The sequence below is a fragment of the Argentina anserina genome, chromosome 4 (genome assembly GCF_933775445.1).
Source record: "Argentina anserina chromosome 4, drPotAnse1.1, whole genome shotgun sequence".
NCBI lineage: Eukaryota > Viridiplantae > Streptophyta > Magnoliopsida > Rosales > Rosaceae > Argentina > Argentina anserina.
Window position 1 is genome coordinate 23,458,601 of NC_065875.1, and position 24,197 is coordinate 23,482,797.

The following is a 24,197-nucleotide window of genomic DNA, read 5'->3' on the forward strand; positions in this document are numbered from 1 at the left end:
AGTCTGAAAAGAAACCGAAACAAAATTAGAAAACACTAAAGCAAAAACTAGAGCCTAGTAACTCCCTCAAGTCTAAACTAACGATGATAGACACTAACACATCGAGCCCATGTCATCAATTTGTGTACTCTCAATGGTAGTGAAATCGAAAGAAAAAACAAGGAGAAATATCTCTAGCTTTTGCTGGAATACTAAATGTAGACAAAATAAAACCTCACAATCCTAAAATTCCACAAATCGCTTCAGGTTAAGACTGCAGGTGGCTTAAGTCGTGCATAGCCCAAGAGAAGTAGAAACAACGAAAGAAAATGCCAAACTAAATGGACAAAAGCCCAATCGAATAGCCCACCTGTTAAGCCCACCCACCCACCAAGGACCAGTCGTATGGCCCAACAAGGAAATCATCCTCCAACTATCAACACCGTTGGTCGGCTTCCGGTGGTCTAACCCATACCCTCCACCATCGCAAAGAGCAATAACTAGATCAAATTGAAGCCGCCCTGAAAACCTACATCGTCGGCTTGGTTCTTAGTGGGACAGACAAAGACACGTCGTCCCCTAGAGAGGAGACTCACCGCGCCGCTACCACCGCCACTAAAGATTCCGCTGGGGAAGACGCCGCACTAGCACCTATCACCGGTACCTCGTCCCCAGATCAACACTAGCACCGCCTTCGTCCGACGATCTCTTAAAACTAGCCCTCATATCTGACAAAATGAGACTGCACCACTTTCCAAGCCGCATAACCGCTACCGAGCTCATAATAGAGGAGGAGTGCCGCCGCCCTAAACAGATCCACAAGCGACGCACTGCCAAAGCAACGCGCCGCTGCCTCCACCAAATCCTAGAAGGGCTTGGTATTTACTCCGAGAAAGAAGGAGCCTTTTTTTGGTTCTCCTCGCTTGATTACACAAGTAATTGACTCTTATGTATGATATATTATTTGTTCAACTTGTGTGTGCTATTGACAATTAACAGAGCTTGGTTCCAACTTGATCTGAGGTGTTTGTGAATATAATAACTTTATCGTTGAGAAGAACATGAATGTGGATCTATTCTGTCTATATTGTGGATTGATTATGTGAAAAATTACAACGAAATGGTTTGAGCAGCCTCAACTTTTGACTACATACATCTCTGCCTTTAAAATTTGGGAGCCTAGAAAACGAAAGGGGACTGTTGAAAGTTCATTTTCTCTCTAGGCCCATAGGGGAATTGAATGAACACCATTCTTTCCAATTTCCCTCACATACCTTGGTTATTGAATTACTCATCTGCTTACAGTTTTCAACTTTTCATCATTTCCATTTCCTAATGCTAGAGTACAGAACTACTATGATGATCAGTAGGAGTAAATTATACTTTTTTTTGTCATTTTCAGGAGTGTATATTATACTTTTTTTGGTCGAAGAAGTGTATACTATATTGTTGCTCCCATATGGCCATATTTACTTATTCTCGCTGGCAGCCTGATTTTTTTGTCTCTCTGTGTACCTTATCTGCTCTAGATAGGCAGTGGGTTCTTTAGTTTGTTAAATGGTCATTACCGCTAAGTGACATGATGAAACTACGACTAAATTTATTTTCTAGGTACAATATAGCTGGAGAATTGTTTTATTAGACATTAGGATATGTAATTGCTACTTTATCGTTAATTAAGTTACATATCTAGTGATTTATCTACCATGTCACCGATGTCCGAAAACAAATAGTCGACATTAGAGTAGTACTATTTACTAGTTGGTACTTGTTTGTAAAGATTTTTCTGATATTATTTCAAGTCTTTGTAATTAGAAGTTTATGCTTCACGTCCCTCTTGTATTCGACGGTTTCATTAATACAAGACATCGCCTCTTTGGGTATATATAGATGGTTTCTTCGTTATGCTACAATATACCCTAGTTAGATTAGTTTTTAGAAGGGTGACAAACTTTATAATAATTCAAGATTTTGGGGTTCAGTGATTGTCTAATTATTTGGTATCATAACATGAATAATTTGGATTAAACATTTGTATTCCTCATTTTGTCTAATTGTAAACGCAAACGCTTTTCGGCTCTTGATTTTTCAATAAGAGATAAGTATAATGATTTGAGGCTACTAACTAACTTCAGTCCTTAACTCTTCATTATTGCAAAGATGACATGTAATGCGTAAAAGAGTTTTGTCTGAATGTTGGCCTTCTTAATTCATCTGCATGTGGGTTAGTTCTTCATGAATCACAAATAGGGTTCTGATCGAATATGTAACTCACATAACCAATCCCATTGTTTCATATTCCGATAGAAAAACCTGTTTTCCAAAATTAAATCTATAATAACATACATCATAGGAGAGCATACATCATATGAGGGATTGAGGGTACAATACTAATTACGTCTTGTATTTTGGCAATTGCACATTTATCATAACATTGCATCTTCCTGCTCCTAGTCTCCTGAAAGGAGAAGGGGGCCAGCCAACCAGGCAAAGAAATCAACTGCTTTAGTCATATCCAAACATGGATCATATATAAAACTCTAGTTCAGCTCCTTTTCTGGCTTTTCAAAATATTTGAGATATCTCCGGGCCGAGGCTACTATTTTTACAGGCTTTAATCGGGACAAGCTGTCTGCTTCAAAAAAGAAAGAAAAAAGAAAAAAAAAGGCAATTGAAAGTTTGAAACATTGCAATGAGAGATATAGGAGGGACCAAAGGGAGAAGAATAATATTGAATTATTCTTCAAGGAAATGTCAAAAACTATAGGCATGTCTGTGAATGGTTAAAATGTCCTCCTCAATTATTGTATGAGCAAGATAACTATTGCACAAGGAGATGGATTGGCCTATATGGAATGGCTGTACAAGTCACCAGTCTCTGGAAATTCTGAATTCTTCAGGGCATCTAAAACTGTTTAATCTGTCATTTCATGATGATGCTTTTGAAGCTTTTGGCTTGTGAGGTTAGGTTGTATTTATCCCTCTTTTCCTTTACAGAAAGATGATTTACTTTTGGTTTAACATTTTCTTAGGGGGCAAAATCTTAGTTGGGATTGTTTTTAGTTGTCTAATTTCCACTTTATCTGATGCCCCTTGTCTTTATTGTAAATGATGCTGCTCCATCTTTGTGATCTTTCTGTTGAATCGAAATTATTGAGGAGTAGTGGGATTTACACACTAACTTTGGACACTTTGGTTGTATGAACCAGACAACCTTGAGTTTTGATGGCCAAACAAAGAGACACCCGGTACTTTGCATGGTTCATCTTAAGGCTTAAGAGGCAAAAGATTCTAATTCGATCGCCCCACTAAGACAATTTTGTTTAGAGGACATACTATATATGGTTTCTCAGCATCTTCATTTGAACGAGTGAGAATGAGAGGGGACTTTGATATTGATTTATTTTCTTCTAAGTTCCACCCCTTCTGGTTGCAATAAGGAATCTAGCAGGACGAGTATGAGAGGGTTTGTAAAGTAATGTGCACTATAAAGATAAAAGAAAAGAGAGAGAGAGAGAGAGAGAGAGAGAGAGAGAGAGAGAGAGAGAGAGAGAGAGAGAGAGAGAGAGAGAGAGAGAGAGAGAGAGGTATCCTAATCGATCTTTTGTTGTTTATATGCATGACACCAATTGAAACTGAATTTGTTCTATGTTTGCCATTCAAATAGAAGCTTCATGTCCTTTTGAATTTTGAACAACTATGATCAAGTGCACAACGCACGGAATTGATTCATTGAAGGTGCGTTTCATATAGACATATGCATGAATGATCGATAATTAAACAGCCTTATAACCAATGAGGGAATCATAGTACGTACAAGGTGGAACTGGAACAAAAATAGACTGATCGATATATATATTTAATGCACTGACCTTTCTGTTTTAGCCAGTTACAGACTATAGTGGGAGTGGGACTGTGTGGTACATATTCAGAAAACGAAAATAGGAAGAAGGTAGGGTTAGGCTACTCTTACAGAAATTGATCCAGAACAAAATGATGAATGTGGGGTGATATAATTGTCAAAAACAGTGGCCCTCAAACCAAGCCAACCCTAGTGGTACAAAAGAACAATAATTTCCTACTCATTTTTGGCTCCTTTTAGTACGAAGTGCATATAAATCTTGATTAGGGTTTATGGTCAGCTTCCCTTTAAACCCACTAGTTTGACTCCCTTTCCTTTGTATACAAATTGGACAAAGATTCCGCCAAGTAATAATCATGCAGGGAAGGAAAAAAATTGAGTGGTTATGTAGCAAGATGACATTGACAGGAACAGAGTTGCAGTCTTGCAGAGACAGAAGATCGATCTTTGTCCATTAAGGTCCGGCAGTAAGTGATCGATCAAACTAAGGGAGCTGCTTTCTTGCTTCCTGGTTCTGGTTTCTGTTTCAAGGACGAGCATACATGCCTCGGCTTCCTCCATCGTCACTGAAGCTTGGTTTGAGATCGGGGATGGCGTACGATTTAGCTACAAAAGGGCAGTGCGGTAGTCGACCAGCTACATGTTCCAATCACGAGGGAGATCAGATCGGAATAGACGAGTGGACGACATGAAGGGGCCACGAACTAAAGTCTATGCTTGGATTCCTCCTTGACAAGATCAGTTGGATTCATGATTGAGAATTATGTGCAAATTTTCTTTGAACATTTGAGAAATTTGAGCCATGATCATCTCCTATAAACAGTTCAGTATTCATGCATGCACGGATCCCTGTTTTGTGCATAGAACAAGATTCAACTGATATGCGTTTCATATGTTTATGCAAAATGGGACTGTAAGTTTCTGAATATTGTATTCAAACAGTGCCTAAGGGAACTTCCCAAATTGAACACAAATTTTTCTACAAAAAAACTTAATTGAATTTCGATAACCTAATAGAAAGAACGAGTAAACATCAAGTTTGTAATCGCTAGCTAACTAGCTACGTGCTCAGTTTTTCTTTTTTGTCTTTTTGGAAGTAGGCTACTTAGGTTCTTTGTGATTGGTAATTTGGCACCCTTTCGCCGTTTTGCACATCAAATGTTTCACAACGAGTTTATTTTCAGTTACTTCTCACTTGAGTGAATTATAAATGTCACTGGACTATATGATATTGAGCGTTTTCACTTATTATTAAGTAGCATACTTCATGTTTATAGTAGTATCAATAGTATGTGCCCTTCCACAGCTCAACCTCACCCTGAAGCTCATATCCTCCATCGTAATCCAAATCTAACGACACTTATTTGGTCCAGTTTTAGGTCAGAGCAACTTCTTTATTTTGTTGAATAATTATATGCCTTTAAAAAGGGGAGATTATAAAAAAGTCCATTTAGATAATGATAATTAGAAAACAGTCGATCAATGTTTGAAAATTATAAAAAAGTCAACAACCTAAATCCCTTAAACCGTAACCACTGAAGTTGATGATATTTACACGAATGTCACTGTCCAAATTACTCTCCCTAAAAAAATCAGGCCATTGGTAGAGGAAGTGGTTGTAGTCGAAGGAGGAGTTGGGGACTTCTTTGAGGCCGAAGAAGTGGCGGCCGATGAAGCCGTTGGAGGGGCCGCCGAAGGCGAAGCCGAAGCCGAAGCCGAAGAGATAATAGAAGAGGCCACCGGCGGCGGCGTTGAGGACGTTGGTGAGCATGATGTTCATGGTGTTTTTGGCGCGGACAGAGCCGGCGTAGAGCATGGCGAAGACGAGCTGCATGGAGAAGACGAAATAGGCGGAGAAGACGAGGTAAGTCGTGTCGATGGTGTACGACATAGTACAGTGGTCTCATGGTAGCGATATGGGCTTTTTTCTAATGGAGATCTTGCCGAGTAGATTTGGTTTCGACCGACGGGAGGTTGGAACTAAAGAGAAGACGACGTTGAGGACAACTTGGCTGGCTAATGCATGGCCGAGACTAGAATGGAGAAGATAATGATATGATAGATTCCCTCCCCTAGTTTCCCATATAAATCGTAGATGATCCTATACTCATTGATACCATAATGGCATGATTTATCTGTTTGTTTTCTTCCTTATCGTCGTTGCCCTACTATTGATGAGATATGGCCACCCTCAGTCAATTATACAATGAAAATATTTGTGTTTTACTCATTGTGATAGGTAGTGTGACATGGGCAATGTGTGTGACAGTGGTTGTGACAGGAGGTGTGACAGTTAGTGTAATAGGCAGTGTGATAGTGGTTGTGACAGATAGTGTGACAGAGGCTATGACAGTGTGTGTAAATTAGATAGTGTGATAGCGGTTGTGACAGTAGGTGTGACAGTGTCTGTGACAAGAGCTGTGACATGCCGAGAGGAAATGTGGAAATATGTGAAATTTTGTTAAAATTCAAATGAGATTGGTATAAGTATGCTCAGAATGAAGAGAATAGCAGGAATTAGGGAACCTTGAGCTTCGGTTTCGCCGGAATTGCTTGAAGCACCGCCATTGATGACGACAACCATTTTGTGGTGGTTGTTGCGCCTTGTACGGTTGGCCGATTAGGAGTGGGTAGTATATCAAATGAAAGAGGGGAGCGAGATTTTTCTAACGGTACCAATTTCGTCAAAATCTATCGCCGGACTAGAAAGTTATGTCCGAAATTAGAAAAAGAAGAGAAAAAAGAAGAAAAAGAATAAGAAATGATAAAATATTATATAAAATATTTTTAAAGTGATTTTTTTTCTAATTTTGTTGACATTTTTATAATTTCCACTTAAATATGATAACTTTTTTATAATTAATTTATAAACAATGATTTTTTTCTAATATAATTTAGAATATCATACATTTTTTTAATTTACCCTTAATTATAACCATTTAAGATTCCATCATTTCACGTGGCGTTATTTCTTGTAATTTATCTCTTCATTAGCTGATCGATCAAAATCATCAAATGCCAGATTTACAGTATCTCAAGATTGATCATGATCATCAGATGTCCATAGAAACATTTGAACAGCAATCAAGTCAGCGGCACTATAGGACCAGATTGCACGTGCATCTATATATGTACCACATATATCATTACTATTCGTATTATATTTTTTTTCTATAGTAGCACCAGCGTCGTGACCCCCATGATTTCCAGTCTCATATAGTTTTACTACTTTCAGGCTTTAGGCACACGTTAATTAATCACGTAATATTTTCTCTTAAGCTTCGGTATTTTACAATTTCAGAACCGAAAGACATTAAATTATAGTTACTATATGCTATATGATTCATATTATCAACTCCTCCGCTCTCAATTATTGAGTTCGACTTTGGAATTTCAAAACTCTGTCTTGAACAATACCGATACTACTTCAAACAGTTACCAGGATCCAGGGAGCTACTAATTAACTTACCAGTTATTTCTAACGAAGCCAGAGAGAAAGATAAAGTTAGCAGCTTTTACTTTAAAAAATCAATGCTTTTCATTGTTTATGTCATGGACTGTCTCTTGATTCAGGAGACGGTAATCTAGTGTATGATCACTTGAATTACTTGAATTCGAAGTTCACCGAGTCCTATTTTCGAATGTTGGACTGTTGGATGACCAACACAAATTTTATGCGTGTTTGATTTTCATATTGAAATCTTTCCACAATTCCACCATAAAGCTTATGAGTTATGACTTATGAGTAATTCTTATGACTAAATTAAGACTTGAGACTAGTTATTACGGTTCTACATAAGATCTCAAAGTTGGAACGTTCATGTTGGTTGATTTAAACATTAAGCAAAAATGGAGGATTTTTTTTGGGTTATGGAATTATGTCTAATTTATTAAACAGAATTTGACTTCTTGTGCGGTCGCAGTGACTCGAATCTAATATATTAGAGAAATATAATGGTGGGAATTCGATAAACTTCATGGAATGTTAGATTCCCAGGAGCTAGCCACTATGAAGGTCTGCAAGACTGCAATATGTACAGATCTCTCTCTCTCTCTCTCTCTCTCTCTCTCTCTCCCTCTCCCTCTCCCTCTCTAGTTATACTATTTGACCTCGCAGTATATTTTGATTGAGTTGTCCTAATTATACCTTTGGCAGTGCTTAACAGGTAATCCTTCACTTGCTTTACATATTATAATGAGGGAATAACAGTAAATAACAATAATCTTCCTAAAGCAAGTACCTTTTGTTTAACCCAATACATGATTGAAAGAATTTTCTTTTGCAATCATCTTTTGCAATTATCTATACTTGGTTATTGGTGTTGCTCATCAGCTTTTATATATTCCTCTCTATGTTGCTGCTTTTTCTTTGCTGAAACCAGTAGTGACAGAGCATGCTCGCTTCTCTTTAGTCTTTACTATCTATTTACAAATTACAACCAAACCAATATGGCAATATCTGCTTCTTTGGCTCTTGCCTCTGACACTAGGCCTTGACTATTAGCAAGTCAGTGCATTTCTGGTTTTGGATAGACCCAGTTGGATATTTCTTGTGTTGAAGCTTTTAAACTTCATAACTAAACTACCTCCCTGATCTTTATATCACATCTGGGTGCCTGTTCTTTAAGAACTTAAACTCAATGGAAGTTAGGAAGCAAGGTAAAGCTTTGTGCTTTTTGACTCTTTTGTGCTTGTGGAGTTGTGTAAGTGGCGCTCTTACCTCCAAAGGTGTCAACATGGAAGGTAATTGATCAAGTTCTGCAGACTCTGTGTGAGTTATTAAGTAGTCTTATATGACACTATTGAATAAATGTTTCAGTGTTAGCACTGGGGAGCATTAAGGACTCACTGGTTGATCCTCGCGGCGTTCTTCACAATTGGGATGGAACTTCTGTGGATCCCTGCAGCTGGAATATGGTCACGTGCTCTGATGGTGTAGTCACTGCCCTGTAAGTAGTACTGTGATTGTATTTTCAGTTTTTCCTAGTGAGAAGTTCCACAATGCACCATGCATGAAAAGCTAGTATCTTGGTTTAAGTAGCTGCAATGGTTTCTATGCAGAGGAACTCCAAGCCAGAACTTATCAGGCACCTTGTCACCAAGCATAGCCAACTTGACAAATCTCTTGCTTGTGTGAGTAAACATGATATTTTCATACCAAGTTTACTAAAAAGGGTGTTCCTGTTCTTGGTTCTTAATTTTTCTATTTCCTTTGGCAGGACATTTCAGGATAACAGTATAACAGGACCAATCCCAACTGAGATTGGGAGGCTCCAGAAGCTTAAAACACTGGATCTTTCCAACAATTTATTCAATGGACAAATTCCCACAGCTCTATCCCACCTGAAAAGCCTTCAATACTTGTGAGTATATATTTCAGAAGCTCCTGAGCTCAATTTTTTTACTGGCCATGTAGAAAAACATAGTCATAAATCTCAAGTCTGTTGCAAACAGGAGGCTAAACAATAACAGTCTTTCTGGGGAAATTCCTTCATCGTTTGCCAACATGACCCAGCTGGCCTTTCTGTAATAATCTTCAAACTTATCGCTGTGAATTATAGTTTTTCTGTTTGTTCTTTCTTACTGAGGTTGGATTTAAATAATCGTTTAGGGACATGTCTTACAATAACTTAAGTGGTCCAGTACCCAAGTTTCCTGCTAGAGCATTCAAGTGAGTCCTTTTAGTGTTCCTTTTGCCTTCAAAATTTTTTCCCTCCTTAATACAGAAGATGAAGAACTGAAAACTCATTTATCTTGTTTTTGAATTGACACAGTATCGTGGGAAACCCTCTGATTTGCACCGCTGGAATGGAGCAAGAGTGCTTTGGAACAACGCCTATGCCGCTATCTTTTTCCTTGAATAGTTCACAACGTAATGATGCTTTCCTTTCGTTTTTTCAAATTTTAAAGTTGAGTTTCAGAAGTTGTATTGTGTTTCTTTCTTAAAATATTAGAAACCTGCTTTAGTTTAGTTTCAAGTTGATGATTGATATTTGTCTGGAATTTATCCACTTTTCATGTTGTTCTCTTGAACATTATTATCTTCCCAATCATAAAACTGCTTGCAAACACCCTAAAGTTCTCTTCTTAAAATTTTCTGTAGCTTCTCAGCCTGCTGGGAAACTAAAGAACCATAAAATTGCCTTAGCCTTTGCATCAACCCTAGGCTGCATCTGCCTTCTAATCCTTGGTTTCGGTTTTCTTCTTTGGTGGAGGCACAAGTACAACCAGCAGATATTCTTAGACGTCAATGGTTAGTATTTAAAAAATAAATTTGATTAAGTCGGATGAAGATTAGGAAAAAGCTACTAACACCAATTAATATTTCAGAATCTCACCATGAAGAAGTTTCCCTTGGAAATTTGAAGTCATTTCACTTCAGAGAACTTCAGTCTGCAACACATAACTTCAGCAGCAAAAATTTGGTTGGCAAAGGTGGTTTTGGAAATGTCTACAAAGGATATCTGCATGATGGTACTGTGGTAGCTGTCAAAAGGCTCAAGGATGCAAATGCCATAGGTGGGGAAATCCAATTTCAGACAGAAGTTGAGATGATCAGCCTAGCAGTGCATCGCAACCTCCTCCGTCTTTATGGATTTTGCATGACAGCCAAAGAGAGGCTCCTGGTTTACCCCTACATGTCTAATGGAAGCGTGGCTTTGCGTCTGAAATGTAAAGACTCCTTTCTCGACCCAGTTGCGAATTTTACAGTAGTCACTACTTCTATTTTGTTATAATTCCTCTGTCCTTAGAACTAGTGAATGAACATAAATTGCTATATTTGCAGCCAAACCAGCCTTGGATTGGGGTACAAGGAAGAGGATTGCAATTGGAGCAGCAAGGGGACTGTTGTACTTGCATGAGCAGTGTGACCCCAAGATCATTCATAGGGATGTGAAAGCTGCAAATATACTGCTTGATGATGACTATGAGGCTGTGGTGGGAGATTTTGGTTTGGCAAAGCTTTTGGATCACCATGAATCACACATTACAACAGCTGTGAGGGGCACCGTGGGGCACATAGCACCGGAGTATCTCTCAACTGGTCAGTCCTCCGAGAAGACTGATGTTTTTGGATTTGGGATCCTGATACTTGAACTAATATCTGGCCAAAGAGCTTTGGAGTTTGGCAAAGCAGCAAACCAGAAAGGCGCTATACTTGACTGGGTGAGCTTATGGATTCTTGGTTTTTTTGAGAACTTTTAAGGCTACTATGCTTTGGTTGATGTACTTAGTTGACTCATGATTGTTCTTGCAGGTGAAGAAAGTTCAACAGGAAAAAAGGTTTGAAATGCTGGTTGACAAGGAACTGAAGAACGACTATGATGCTATTGAGCTTGAAGAAATGATTCAAGTGGCTCTCTTATGCACTCAAAATCTTCCTGGTCAGAGACCAAAGATGTCTGAAGTGGTAAGAATGCTGGAAGGAGATGGACTCGCAGAGAAATGGGAAGCTTCTCAGAGAGCTGAATCAAATAGGTGCAGAACCAATAATGATTTTTCGTCTTCTGACCGCTACTCTGATCTTACTGATGATTCTTCATTACTCGCACAAGCAATGGAGCTATCTGGACCAAGGTGAGAATACAAGCCTCAAAGTAGAGGAACTTCAAAAAAAAATTTATATCAACTCAAAGGCAAAGGACATAATACAAGTTGATACCATGAACATGAGTCGATCAACATTAAGTTTGTTGCATCATTGTATGATAGCCCCGTCATCATCATCATCATCACATTGAAGCTCACAAGAGTTGTGTTATATTTCGACCGTACAGTATCTGATATGAAAAATCTGACATGCCCTTTTTCGGTTTGGGGTGTTCAGATTGTAAGAATAAGAGAAAAGCATACATGGATTCAGGAACAATACTATCTTTTCAATGCACATTGTAACGCAAATAAGTATAGAATTGTTTCGAGTTATGAAGCCTACATCTGTTTCATACAATGCTCAACTTCTAATACAGAATGAAGAATCCTCAACATTACCTAGTAGTCTCTATCTCAGAGGCATCAACATTTCAACACACATCATCAAACTATGAACAAACTCTACAAACATCTCCATACAAGTTTACAAAGGACACTCTAAAACCAAAAGCCTAAATCATTATGCAAATGATTTAAGAGCAAAAGGTATATACCCCAAGATTATGAAGGCCTGTAAACAAAGAAGCGCCTGTGTGAAACGGCATCATCATCCTCGGTCATGTTAGCAAACAGCTCCGAATCGCCGCCATCGAATTCCTCCGAATAATCGCCGCTGTCAAATTCCGACGAAGAAGGCACCTTGATTACTTGATCTGCACCGGAGCTGCTGTTACCAACTGCCTCAGAGTCAGGTGAAGCAGCCACCACTACTTGCTCCGGTAGACTCTCAAGAACCTCACTGATTCCGTGAACCACAAGCCACTCGTTGCGATACATCTCCGGCAAGATCACCGGGACACCATTGAGCACCAAAACGCCGTCCGACCGGCTCACCTTGACCGTAAAACCTCTTAGAATAGTCCTCAACTCAGCTCCGCCGTCGAGGCTCACCAAGAAAGCCTGCAGGGCGCCACGTGGCGGCGGAGGATCGACGAGAACTGGCTCAGGTCTCCGGTTCGGTTCGCCATGGCTTGGTCAACGGGAGGAAGACGGTCAACATCGCCGGGAACGTTTGAAAGCCACGGAATTGCATTTCAAGAAGCGAAGCCATAACAGAGCAGCCGTTCAGTCTCATCGCTCTGCTCGCTTCGCCGAACGCCGTTCCGCCACCGCTAGGGTTTCGTGGCGGCGCCGAGCAGCCGAGAATCTCGGGGCTGCGGCTCCGAGTCGGGCCGGAGATCCAGAAATCGAGGCCGAAGAAGGCGTTGGTCCCGAAGATGACCAACGACGAGCCGTCGTCGAAGATCGGGGACGCCGTGACGGTGACGTTGTTGAGGGAGACGAGGCCGCCGTCGACGGCGGGGAGAGTGGTGACGGTGAGGTACTGGCCGGCGAGGAGAGTGGCGATCTTGGCGCCGAAGGGGAGGGACTTGAGGGAGCGGAGAGGGAAGGCGGCAGGGAGGAGGTGGAGGCGGAGGAGGTCGAGAGTGGGGTCGCCGGAGTCGGAGGAGGTGAAGGCGTCGTCGGGGGGAGCGAAGACGGTAAGAGACGGCGGAGGGGAGGGGAGGGAGTGGGAGACGAGGTCGAGGGAGAAGGATATGGAGTTGTAGCCGGCGTCGGAGAGGATCGCGGCGGCTTTGGTGGTGGTTTGGGCGGAGGAGAAGGAGAGGAGAGAGAAAAGGAGGAGGAGAGAGAAGAAGAGGAGTGAGGTTAGAGAAGAAGAAGCCATTTTTGGTTTTCTTCGAATTCTTGGAGAGATTGTGAGGCTGTACAGTTATAGTTTAGTAAAGGCTTTGCGGTTATTTTGGCGGGAAGATAAGAGACGTGGAATCTTCGCATTGGTGCGGTTTGGGGTGAGACCCGATGTTGGGCCGGCCTGTTAGCCTGGAACAGTGTGAATAGCTGAAACCCTTTTCAAACCCATTTGGCGATCTCATATCTATATTATGTCTTACTGGTTTTCATACAAATTGAAAATAATAAAAACATTGATAAATGTGATTAATTTACGAATTTGAACGGATCATGTTTAACGGATTTTCTTTGTCGATTGATGTTAACTAAAATGTGATTGAAAATTTTGTAGGATTGATTAAATCATGTCGACCTAAAATGTGAACCATATAATGCTAATATGTGATGGAAAATTGCGCCTCATTAACCATTAATCAAAGAGTCTTCAGCTAATCATTGGCTTAATAGTCCTCGTTGGACAGACTCCCAAGAATATGACATGAGAGATCTGATATGTGAATTTGGGTGTGATACATGTCCGTTTCAATTATTCTCAGTGAGAAACACAAAAAGTATTCAAAGACTTGCCAGTTTGGGGGCTTGTAGCCTTGTAGAAGTAGTGTTCTCCTTTTGAAGTACAAAAAAAAAAAAACCAAAATCAATGGCATTTGTTGAATATTCAAGAGGTTTATTGTTTAGATATCAATGGCATAACAAAACTAAGGAACTTTCATATATTCTTCTGTTCTTGGGTATACATGTCAACCAGTAGAACAGTACGAAACTGTTTGCCAAGGGCCTAATCTTTAACTATCATTGAACCTGTGATTGTGTAAACCATATCAAACATTGTCATTTCTCACAAGATGTTATATTGAACAGACACAACAGAAGCCTAGCTCTGACAAACATTATCAACCAGTCTTAATCTTGGATGAAAACAATTCCAGCTTTAGGAGAGGCTCTTGTAAAACTCAGCAACTCGGTGACTATTATTAAACGCGCCTCCATAGTAACAAAAACACAAGGCATTATACTCATTACTTCAAGCACTGGTGATTTTCTCAACAAAAATTTGATAAATTCCATCTCATGCGGCAGTCCAGATATATCAGTCATCTTCACGACTTTCAATTTGTGGAATGTGCAATCTGAAGGGCCTTCTTTCTCCCAGAAATCCAAATCGGGTGATTCTGTTGACGTTAGAGACGATCCCTATATTTGGCAGTAATCTTTACTATTAAATGAGGGGTAAAGCTGAAGTTCCTTACCGAGAGTAAAGCAGATAAAGAAACAGAAAACACATTCAATATCTTACCGAGAGTTGAAGTTCCTTCAAATTAGGAGAGTTTGTAATCAAGCGAAGAACAACTAGTATCTCTTTCATATCTTCAAAACTCACTTGATATAATTCAATGATCTTCAGATGGTTATATGTAATTGGAAGGACGCCCGGGTCTTTACCTATACTCAAATACTAGAAAGAAAAAAAGAACAGTATCAGTGTTGTGAAACATAAATACAGGTTATACAGCTATGGTGCCACACTGGATTATGAAATGCAAGTGAGAATAAATAAACAAAAGCATCAATTTTACCTTAGTAAAGTAGATATGCCCAATAAGCTTCTCAAGGCGTGGTAAGCTGCCAAGAAACTTGATAAACTTGCAATTTGAACTATGCTCGGGGTACTCAGCATTTTCATCAGTCATGTACAAAGCAACAGATAAATCAACCAAAAGAGGAGTATTTTCTAGAGTTATGTCCTTAAATTCACCTTCGAGACACAAGTACTTGAGATTCGGAGCACGGATAGTTAAAGCTAGGCTATCAAAGTATGACAGAGATAGACTCTCAAGTAGCGGGCAACTAGAAATAAGACTTTCAATTGCCTCAGGAGCAACCAAAACTTGATGAAGATTGAGGCTCTTCAAGTTCAAGAATCCTTTAAAGCTAGGAGGTGGATCCAACTCGCAGCGAAATAGGTCCAGACGGGTCAGCTTTTCACAATAAAAAAGACACCAAGGCACCCTAAACCACTCGCCATCTTCTCCCAATTCAAGAAGCAATTCTTTGATGCCATTCCTTGAAAGGAAAAGTATCCATTGATCTATATCCGGGCAGCTCTGCAAGTACGAAGTAGAGACCTGGAACTTGTGAATAGGGCCTTGGTGAAGAAAGAGCGCTCGAGTTATAAAATTGACAAGGCTTTTCTCCACAACTACTTGATCGCCAGATAGAGCAACACATTTTTCGTCGAACACAAGATGAGTGAGTGTAGTCCATTTGTATCTCCATTTCCTTGACAAGCAGCTCGTTCTTATAGCATCTCCTATCGGCAAACACGTGAGAATGCTCTCTATAATGCTCTGAGGCAGATTGCTTATCAAATCAAGATCCGGTTTATCGCCCATTAGCATAAACTGCCACAAAGAAAACAATCAGTTTTGGATTCTTTCTTCAATAAACTAAAGTGCTCACAAACTTTGAGGATGAATATGAATTCCCAAATTGTACATTTTTCACCCTCAGAATCTGAAACAAAAAGTAACAGAGCTCAGTGCTCTGACTTCAATCTAAAATCTTTACTCTTAAGTTTCACCAATAACCTTGTTTCCGTATCTCTCTTTACATTGAACCATGGCGCATCAATCAAAAACCCGTATGAAATTCCATTGAATCGAAGCAAACCCAAGTCATTATATATCAGATCTTCAAGAAATTAAAGAATGGAAGCAACAGAATCAAAATAAAATATACTAACAGCAGTTTAAACCAGATGGATAGACAAACAGAGATCTCAGAATTGCTGTCTTCTCCAAAATGCAATCTTTACCTTAATACTGTCGACTCAAGAGGTGTTCGCAGCGATCGGAGGTTCGGTGCGGCGGTGTGATCAGATAAAACTCAGTTTAACACCTTCTATGACGGTCCCGTCCGGTCGGGTCATTTTTTACGTGCGATGTACGAGGTTCGAGGATGACACCGTAGACACTTATTGACATCTCCAACCGTATAACGGTATAAGTTATTTTCGTAGCGAGAATTAATTATAATTAGCTTATTAATGAGTTATAATCTAACATACACTCATATTTAAATTGAGTTATAAATGTAACATTAAAAAATTTAAAGAAATACTAACTAAATTTCAGATTTTTTTTGAAATAGCTAGTCTCTTGGAGATGCCATTTTGCCCAACATACCTATTTTTTTATAAAGGAAAACTCTTACTAACTCGACCATACTAGCAGTGTTATGTGACTCTTACCAACTCGGCCAAAGCACGCTGATCGTGTAGTGTTTTGCCCAACATATTTGTCAAGCAAGTTTTAACGCATTTTTTTTAAGGAAAACTCTTACCAACTCAACCATACTAATAGTGTTATGTGACTCTTACCAACTCGGCCACCTCTAGTAGTGTTATGTGAGTAGCCACACTAACTTGGTGTTACTAAAAGCACACCGATCGTATGCTTAATCTCGTAAAAACCAAAAAAGGTTGTGATCCATCTTGATCTTAAGTTTGGCAAATTAACTGAAAAAGAGATGAGGTTGGCTCAAGAGAGATGACTGTAATTCTGAAATTCATATTCTTTTTGTTAAAACTAGCAATTCAATGGAAATGCCATGAAATAATGCAAGTATCCCACAAAATTTCAAAATTGCTACGGTTCCCTTCTTGTAACAAACTCTCAAAGAAGCTCTCTGGCTCCTATCGTTGCTTTGGCTATCTCTATCTGTTAACTGTGTTTTCCGGGAAGAAGGGCAGGGTAGTACTGCATTACAACTCAGGTGCGAAAAGTCTATTAGTTTGTTAAGTTCTCAAGTCAAATCAGCTTCGATTTAAGATGGCCTTGTATATGACGACTCCTATAATGCCAACAGCAAGCGTTACTGCAAGAGGACCTGTCATGCGTTCAGAACGAGCATCTGTTCCTTTACTGCTGTTAGTTCTTGCTGGTCGATTTTTCTCTCCCATGCTTTCTCGGAGAAGATTATTGAGATTGTCCAATTGATGCATGATTTGCCTTTGTCCCCTTGTAATATTTGATATCTGATAGAAAGGATTAACAAACCAGTCAAGAAGTAAACAAGTTTTTACTCCACATTTGCTACTACTTGGTAGTATTTTATGTTCTGCAAATTTTGATGAGGTATAAGTGTATAACTGAGGTAGATCAACTACAGTACCTCTTCCAGTGCTGGAGAATCCTTAGCCAGCTGGGCAGAAGACGAGGAGTTTGGCATTATAGATCCAGTTAAGGACCCATTGCCTAAGCCAGAGATGAAATAAGAAGTGGGAGCGGAGCCATTGCAGGTTTCAGCTTGAAGAGCCAGGTTTTGTTGGCTAGAACTTTTCTTCACAGTCAACTTGGAATTCAACTCTTCAATTCGATTCGTAAACTCATCCATTCTCTCATTCAATGACGAAATATGTTCTGAAAGCTGAGTAATGACTCCCTGCCACATAAGAAAAAAGAGGAGCAAGAGAGAGAAAAAGAAGAAAATCGGTAAGTGATCAATTAACCAGAAGTGTCTCCAATACCAAAAGCACACATAATGATTATCAAGCCCCACTATAGTACCTGGCTTGCTAGTGTTGCTTGTGATTCTGAATTTCTGTCATCAAACCCTTGACCATTGGAATATCCAGTGAGCCTGGATGTACTTTTGTCCCTTTGGTTTGTATATGACTGCGACATACCACTGTCCATAATAGACTCAGGTCACAGTTTTGCGCAGAAAATGAAAAAAGAAAATACGGTGAAAGTTGAGTATAGAAGAGAGCCAATGCTTGCTACAACAGTGGAGATCATTGTTTTCATGACAGGAAGAACACCGAGTTTTTAGATATGTTGAGAGTGGAAAGAACCAAAAATTCCTTAAAGACATGGCAATGCATCCATCTCATGTGAAGCAAATAAAACTGAAATTATAGTTAACACATTGACAAACTATCACTTTCAAGATGATGGACCAACGCTCATGTTGGCCCCTCAGTTACTGAGACAATGTCCACTGACCATAAAAAGTACAATGCAGTCTAACCAGATAGATAAAGTTCTAGAAACACCCACAACCCACCCCTAAATTCAAATTTACAAAAAAAAAAAAAACCGGTGAATTTAAAATCAAACCTCTTGAGATGCTTATTTCTCATGACAGCTGCAGAGACTCTAGAAAGTGCGTCTCTGGGGCTCAAAACAACATCCTCATCTAGGCTAAGCCTTGTCTTCAAATCATCTGGCAAGGCCTGAAAGTTTATTGGAAGGGGAAAAACAGAAAAATAAGGCAAGCTATGCTTTTGGATCACCATCACATCATCCTAGATCCCCAAAAATACACGGAATTCTTACCATGACCTCATTCACCAGCTTTTCCAGTTGAATTTGTTCAATGTAGGTTCGAGAGATGTATGAACCTTCCAAGCCAAGCTGCTCTGCCACACATCTTACTACTACTCGATCCTTTCCTTGCACCTTTAACCAAATCAGTAGAAATTTCAAGTTACCATGATATGCATAAGAAACAATTAAATGAAATTAGAAAATTAAATACCACCATAAGGTTTATGATTTATTAAAGCCATAGGATGAGGGGCCTATCCATAGAGGCGACCTCTTATTCCAGTCCCACTAGAATCACAACCCTTAAACCTAGTCTAATCTAAAATTCAATCAAGCAAACATAGACAGTTAGAGCATATTGAATGTTACAAAAGATCTCGGTTAAAAATTCTATAAACATGCATTCTTGATTCATGTTAGAACTTTCTATACTTGTTTATGTAGAAGAAATTATCTGTATAGCTATTGAAAGTAAATTGGAACTTATCAAAAGGGATTTAGTAATCCCCTCATTAGGAACTATGTCAGTTTTGGTTTTTTGATTCTCATATATCTCCCCCATATGCTTTTCCCCCTAATTAAAATTAACTGTCCCTAGTTACGTAAATTAAGAGAAATAGTACAAGCAAGTATACAGCATCCAACCATTATGTGGTATCCAAATATTAGAGCATAATAACAGCAAACCTGAATATATCCACGATTTAGTTGCTCTAACCAATCAATTTTCACACAGACACCATCATTGGAGAACACATGACTGCTTCTTTTAAGGATAGTTGCAATTGTGTATCCCAGAGCCATTAGTCCACCAAGAAGACGCACACTGACCTCAAAAGTTATTCTTGGTGATATAACAAATGGATTATCGGTCACCCACTCCTGAAATATGAAGTACACTGTCTAATCATGTATATGCAAATAGAATCATTTTTGGCGATGTCATTGAAGCTATATATAGATATTGACCTAGGTAAGTCCTCCACAACCTATCCTATCTCACACGAAATACAGAAACAAAGTTTTGAAAAGCAAACCTCAAACATGAGACTATATTTCCCATCTTTATCCCGCATTCTCAGATATGATTGACAAGATTCTGGATCTTCACCAGGTGGTAAAAGATATATATCATAAGTCTCTTCCTTGGCTTCTGTATGCTCTTCAGTAAAGACTGCCTTTATTTGATCCACCGACAAGGGCTTCGCTGACTAAAATATATGGTGCACGCAAAATTCAGTAACGACGCAGGTGTAAGAACTTCAGGTTAGCAATCAACATCAACACAAAGCACATTTACTACAAGGAATGGAGATTAACCTTTAAAATGTAAGTGGGACTTTGAAATCCAGTAAATGGATTGAACTTGTTCACAATTTTTATATGAGCAGTTTGAAGATCTGGCTCGATAAAGGCCTTGTACATTGGGTATACCTGTACATGTGAAGAAGTTCAGAGCTTCTGGAAAAGCAACAACTTGTCAAGTGCTTAATGGTAAGGAGGGGAGAAGAAAGATACTGTTTCCGATATTTGATGAATTATTTCTTCTGGTTGTTGGCCAGCTCGCTGTATGTCCCGTAAAACCCTTTTAACAAGGTCAAAGTGAACACCACCTGTGACAGATACTCGTAGATCCAGTAAAGGCCGCAACTTTTCACTCAAAGCATAGATGCCTTCAATGATCACGATACGGGAGCTTGGGACTTCAACTGTCCTGTCACCAGCAAATTCTTTCGCATAAGAGTTTGACCAAATCAGATCATACAAAAGTTGAAGAGAAAGACAATCTCAATCAATACAAACAGTAATAATCTCTGTCATTAGACATCCTATAACATGATATTTAAGCTGGAAGCATTCTCGTAAGTAAAAAAAATAACCATCACCAGAGAGAGTGGAATAACTTTGAGATAAAAGGTGAGCATTAAAGTTCTCTGGGGTGGTTAATCCTTCGATGACAAAAGACAGTTAAAATTTCGCTATAATTCAAGCTCACTGTATTTATTATTCACTACATTCAATTTTATTAAGAAGTTAGAATTCAAATTTAAGGTTCCTAGGGATATAATAAGCTTTCTCAACCTGTATCCTGTGCGGGAACTGGACTTGAAGTCATAAACTGGCACCTCAACCGCTTTCCCTGCTCTTAAGTCACTAACATTTTGGAGCAATGTATCATAGTCTGTCAGACGTGGATCTGCACAGAAAAGATTTAAAAGAATTACTGTATTGTCTCAATACATGAAAATGCCTCACCTCATGGACAGGACACAAACCTGAAACAAATATATAGGTTCTGCAGCAAAATTACATACTGAAGGGTTTAAAAGAATTTTGCATCATCTTCAATTACAAGGTACATGAACAATGATCAGAGAGAATCATTTACTTTTTAGGCCAACGTATATATATCGTACTCATTCGTACAGAATAATTACCTCATAACGAACTAGATTATCCATCCTGGCATGCAAATGCAAATCTTACATTTTTCTAATATGATTGCATGACATAGAGCAGAACTTATCTCCCTAGGAAATTTATGCAAGAACATCTCTTTTATTTTACTTCCTGATTAAAGAGAGAAACGAATGTACATAGCTTCATAACCTGAGAAGTAGCGAAGCTACTGAACTTACCATCAAAGTTGCCATCAACAATTCGACTGGCGTCATTATAGTTGTCCATGGATATGACCGCAACACTCGGCATGAAGTTGAGTATTTTTTCAGTAAACACAGACTTTCCAGCCCCAGAAGGACCCGCCACTCCTACCACTATTATTCCATCATTTTTTTGGGCTAGCAACTGACATGCACGGATTACAATAAAGAAACCCTTCTCAAATGACAGAGAACTTTGGATTGGTGCAATCTCATAATAATTGGAATCCTTCCTCTTAACTAATCGGACTTGATCTTTTAAAAGGCCTGGCCGTTTTTTATGTGAATCAGAACCAGACATATTTTGAGCCATTAATACTCCTGACTTCTCTGAGGAGAAATTAAAAAAAAAACAAAAAAAATGGAGTGAGACAGGAGTACACATGAAAGCTCACAATGCAAAGGAGGGCAAAGATCAAATGGTGCTTACAAATTACAATAAATGCAAATGGAATAATTTTAGCTACTCAGATACATTTAACATCCATGTCTGCTTGCACATAAAAGACACATAACCCCACCCTTCACCACACACATAAATAATGCTGCTTCTGTTTCAATTGATGAAAGTTTAAGAAAAAGACAGCATCAAAATTTAAGCAACTACCATTTTAAGTATTGCCAATGCATGACTGTTTAATCAACGGACTTTTTGCCACAAATAGGCACAGCACTGCTGAGAGCTACTCTGGTTAATAGCTTTAAGAATAGCAAAAATTGCCAATCAGCTTCTGAAAGGATTCAAATTATGAAACGCCTCAGATGCTTAGAGCGTTGGATGGCACAGGCAAATCACTGCTTCCTACTAACTAAATACACAAGAAAATCATCACTGTGCTATGAATCTATGATCATAGTCAATGCTACTGCAGTTCGTGTCCACATCAAATATGACAATTCTTCTACTTGCAGAAGAATTGTAGCATATAACTAAAACCACGTCGTAAAAAGAAAAGAAAACTCCCCATAGCAACTATAGTTCTGTAGATAGAATTCATATTAGTCCCCTAATACTCAGATACACCCAAATGCCATAACTAACTTGTACCAAACAAAACTAACACATTCTTGCTAGCTCCAATTGTATAACCAAAAGCTTGCCAAAGAAGCTGTACACTGCAATGAAAAAAGTTATTGCCTTTTAATCTCTACATTCCATAAAGATCAAAGCAAACACCTTTCTGCACTCCCTTAATAACCAGAACAAATTCTTGATGCAAAGCAAAGTTCTTTATCACAAAAGCTTGAATCAATCACCACTCAGATAGCAAAACCACAATTAAAACACACCCAAGAAACCAAAATCAATACCAGAACACAAACACTAAAACCAAATTCCACACACAAAACTCAAAAGCTCTGTTCTTGGATCTAAAAATGGCTGCTTTACCAGACCGCCTCCACAAAAACAGGAATCACATAAAAGAGAAAAGTAGAGATTACCCAGAAAACAAAATACGAAAACAAGCCAATACCCAAGTGGGCAGAGTAACGAATTGTGAAGGTGAAAAACAAACCAATGTGTGTGGTTGTGAGGAGTGAAGGGACACACTTGTGTTATGCGGCAATGAGTCGAAGTGAGAGTTCAGCAACAATGATGAGTCAGAAGCTTTGGCATCATGTTAAGGTTAGTGTTCCCAATACAACCAAACTATTAAATGGTTTCCCTTCTTACAGGGTCCGCTTTTTTTTCTTTTTCTTTTTCTTTGGGGAAGATTTTATGGGAAGTGGGAATTCTAGAGAATCTGCGAGAGAGAGAGAGAGAGAGAGAGAGAGAGAGCGGTCTGAGAAGTGAGCGAGAGAAGAAGAAGAGGGGAGGTATTAAATACTAGAATTCGTTTTTATCGTAGAACAATAATTACAATTTAATTCTGAGATTTTCTACAATATTGACTTTGTTGTTCAAGAGTTCAACTTCCTCGAAATCTGTTAGGTGAAAACTAGTGTTTTAGGTAAGGGGAATCAGTGTGTCATGGTAAGAAAAAAACTTGTATAGTACATTCCAATTTTATATTAATGAGTTGTCAATTGTATTTATCAATTAAAGACTACCGATCTAATCACGTTAAACTCGCAATATAGTCTTTATTTTAGTATGTAAGAGTGAACAATGAATTTTTCATTATGTAAATATTGATATTTGCAGGTTAAGAAAAAAAGTCGATTTAAGTTTTTTTTTCTTCAGTCTTTTTAAATCTCGGTTATTAGTCAAATCATAAGTCGGAAATAATAATGAGGATTGTATAGTTGTTGAATAACTAAAGTATGTGTTAGTGTTTCTCAATTGTGGTATGTATGGAACCACAAAAGGCTTAAATCAACAGTTGGGTACTTCCCATTTCACAAACTAGAAGCACATTCATTGTTCATGTTTTTTCCAATTGTGGTATCCATGAGGGGGATGCATGCCGATCTAATAACAACACATTCTCAAATAATATGGAAATTGCACTGTATTTGGTTGTTCATGTTTTTGCCAATTTTGGTGTATTTGCCTTGCAAGCTCCATGAAACAAGTATGAATGGGAATAAGAACATGTTAAACATATTGAAAGAAAGAGCTTTTATGTGCTGCAATAGTGAAACCTTGGCAGAAAAAAGTACCAAAAACAACAACCACATTGATAATTAGCAGAATTTATCTTTGGTTCAACATTGGTGGTTTTAGAACTTTAAAGTCATTAATAAATGATTATACAATCTCAAATTTCCATACTTTACTGTATTTGATCACACTCAGAATCCCAGATAAGCATCATTGATACCTCAAGATAACCCCTATAGTTTTGTGAAATTGACAATAATAAAAAACAATGACTCAAACAGAAAATGACAGAAAAATTGACTAGGTTCAATCCAGAAGACCTCTTATGACTTGCTTCAATTATTTTTTTTTAATAAATTTTGTTCTTGGTACCAATCATTCAATCACCGTCCTCATATCTCTTTTCTTTTCACTCACTAGTCACTACCCTACACACACATAAATATCAATTCATTTCGGCAAGGAAAACC

At 38.7% G+C, this 24,197-nt stretch overlaps 3 protein-coding genes and 1 pseudogene across 4 annotated transcripts; 1 reads left to right on the top strand and 3 right to left on the bottom strand.

The window, feature by feature from the left end:
• The first annotated feature begins 8,276 nt into the window (after nucleotides 1–8,276).
• On the top strand, nucleotides 8,277–11,776 carry LOC126791577 (protein NSP-INTERACTING KINASE 2). Its single transcript, XM_050518051.1, has 11 exons — nucleotides 8,277–8,584; nucleotides 8,661–8,790; nucleotides 8,903–8,974; nucleotides 9,061–9,204; nucleotides 9,296–9,367; nucleotides 9,453–9,512; nucleotides 9,616–9,713; nucleotides 9,945–10,094; nucleotides 10,172–10,513; nucleotides 10,629–11,008; nucleotides 11,100–11,776. Exons 1-11 carry the CDS (start codon nucleotides 8,482–8,484, stop codon nucleotides 11,421–11,423), a joined length of 1,875 nt encoding a protein of 624 aa, XP_050374008.1. The 5' UTR covers nucleotides 8,277–8,481; the 3' UTR covers nucleotides 11,424–11,776.
• Nucleotides 11,777–11,922: 146 nt separating this feature from the next.
• On the bottom strand, nucleotides 11,923–13,239 carry LOC126791580 (putative fasciclin-like arabinogalactan protein 20; annotated as a pseudogene).
• A 650-nt stretch (nucleotides 13,240–13,889) lies between these two features.
• LOC126791579 (F-box/FBD/LRR-repeat protein At1g13570) lies at nucleotides 13,890–16,126 on the bottom strand. Its single transcript, XM_050518052.1, has 4 exons — nucleotides 16,005–16,126; nucleotides 14,767–15,591; nucleotides 14,487–14,645; nucleotides 13,890–14,383 (listed from the first exon to the last, which is right to left on the bottom strand). Exons 2-4 carry the CDS (start codon nucleotides 15,586–15,588, stop codon nucleotides 14,093–14,095), a joined length of 1,272 nt encoding a protein of 423 aa, XP_050374009.1. The 5' UTR covers nucleotides 15,589–15,591; nucleotides 16,005–16,126; the 3' UTR covers nucleotides 13,890–14,092.
• A 598-nt stretch (nucleotides 16,127–16,724) lies between these two features.
• Nucleotides 16,725–22,950, bottom strand: LOC126791576 (inorganic pyrophosphatase TTM2). 2 transcript variants are annotated; one of them, XM_050518049.1, is made up of 12 exons: nucleotides 22,735–22,950; nucleotides 21,159–21,512; nucleotides 20,602–20,716; nucleotides 20,038–20,233; nucleotides 19,840–19,953; nucleotides 19,557–19,730; nucleotides 19,207–19,401; nucleotides 18,529–18,651; nucleotides 18,310–18,425; nucleotides 17,758–17,878; nucleotides 17,363–17,632; nucleotides 16,725–17,225 (listed from the first exon to the last, which is right to left on the bottom strand). In XM_050518049.1, the coding sequence occupies exons 2-12, from the start codon at nucleotides 21,493–21,495 to the stop codon at nucleotides 17,004–17,006; spliced, it is 1,983 nt and encodes a 660-aa protein (XP_050374006.1). In that variant the 5' UTR covers nucleotides 21,496–21,512; nucleotides 22,735–22,950; the 3' UTR covers nucleotides 16,725–17,003. The 2 variants fall into 2 exon arrangements, with proteins under 2 accessions (XP_050374006.1, XP_050374007.1); XM_050518050.1 differs by having other exon boundaries at nucleotides 22,700–22,950.
• Between the last annotated feature and the right edge of the window lie 1,247 nt (nucleotides 22,951–24,197).

Excerpts from the sequence above, each read along its gene's own strand:
- LOC126791577 (XM_050518051.1), top strand. The coding sequence starts at position 8,482 with ATGGAAGTTAGGAAGCAAGGTAAAGCTTTGTGCTTTTTGACTCTTTTG. Across the intron at positions 9,714-9,944 it reads TTCCTTGAATAGTTCACAAC|CTTCTCAGCCTGCTGGGAAA; the intron begins GTAATGATGCTT and ends AATTTTCTGTAG. Across the intron at positions 10,514-10,628 it reads CGTGGCTTTGCGTCTGAAAT|CCAAACCAGCCTTGGATTGG; the intron begins GTAAAGACTCCT and ends CTATATTTGCAG.
- LOC126791579 (XM_050518052.1), bottom strand. The coding sequence starts at position 15,588 with ATGCTAATGGGCGATAAACCGGATCTTGATTTGATAAGCAATCTGCCT. Across the intron at positions 14,646-14,766 it reads GGCATATCTACTTTACTAAG|TATTTGAGTATAGGTAAAGA; the intron begins GTAAAATTGATG and ends TTTTCTTTCTAG. Across the intron at positions 14,384-14,486 it reads TGAAGGAACTTCAACTCTCG|GGATCGTCTCTAACGTCAAC; the intron begins GTAAGATATTGA and ends TGCCAAATATAG.
- LOC126791576 (XM_050518049.1), bottom strand. The coding sequence starts at position 21,495 with ATGGCTCAAAATATGTCTGGTTCTGATTCACATAAAAAACGGCCAGGC. Across the intron at positions 19,954-20,037 it reads TTCATCAAATATCGGAAACA|GTATACCCAATGTACAAGGC; the intron begins GTATCTTTCTTC and ends TCACATGTACAG. Across the intron at positions 17,226-17,362 it reads ATTCTCCAGCACTGGAAGAG|ATATCAAATATTACAAGGGG; the intron begins GTACTGTAGTTG and ends CCTTTCTATCAG.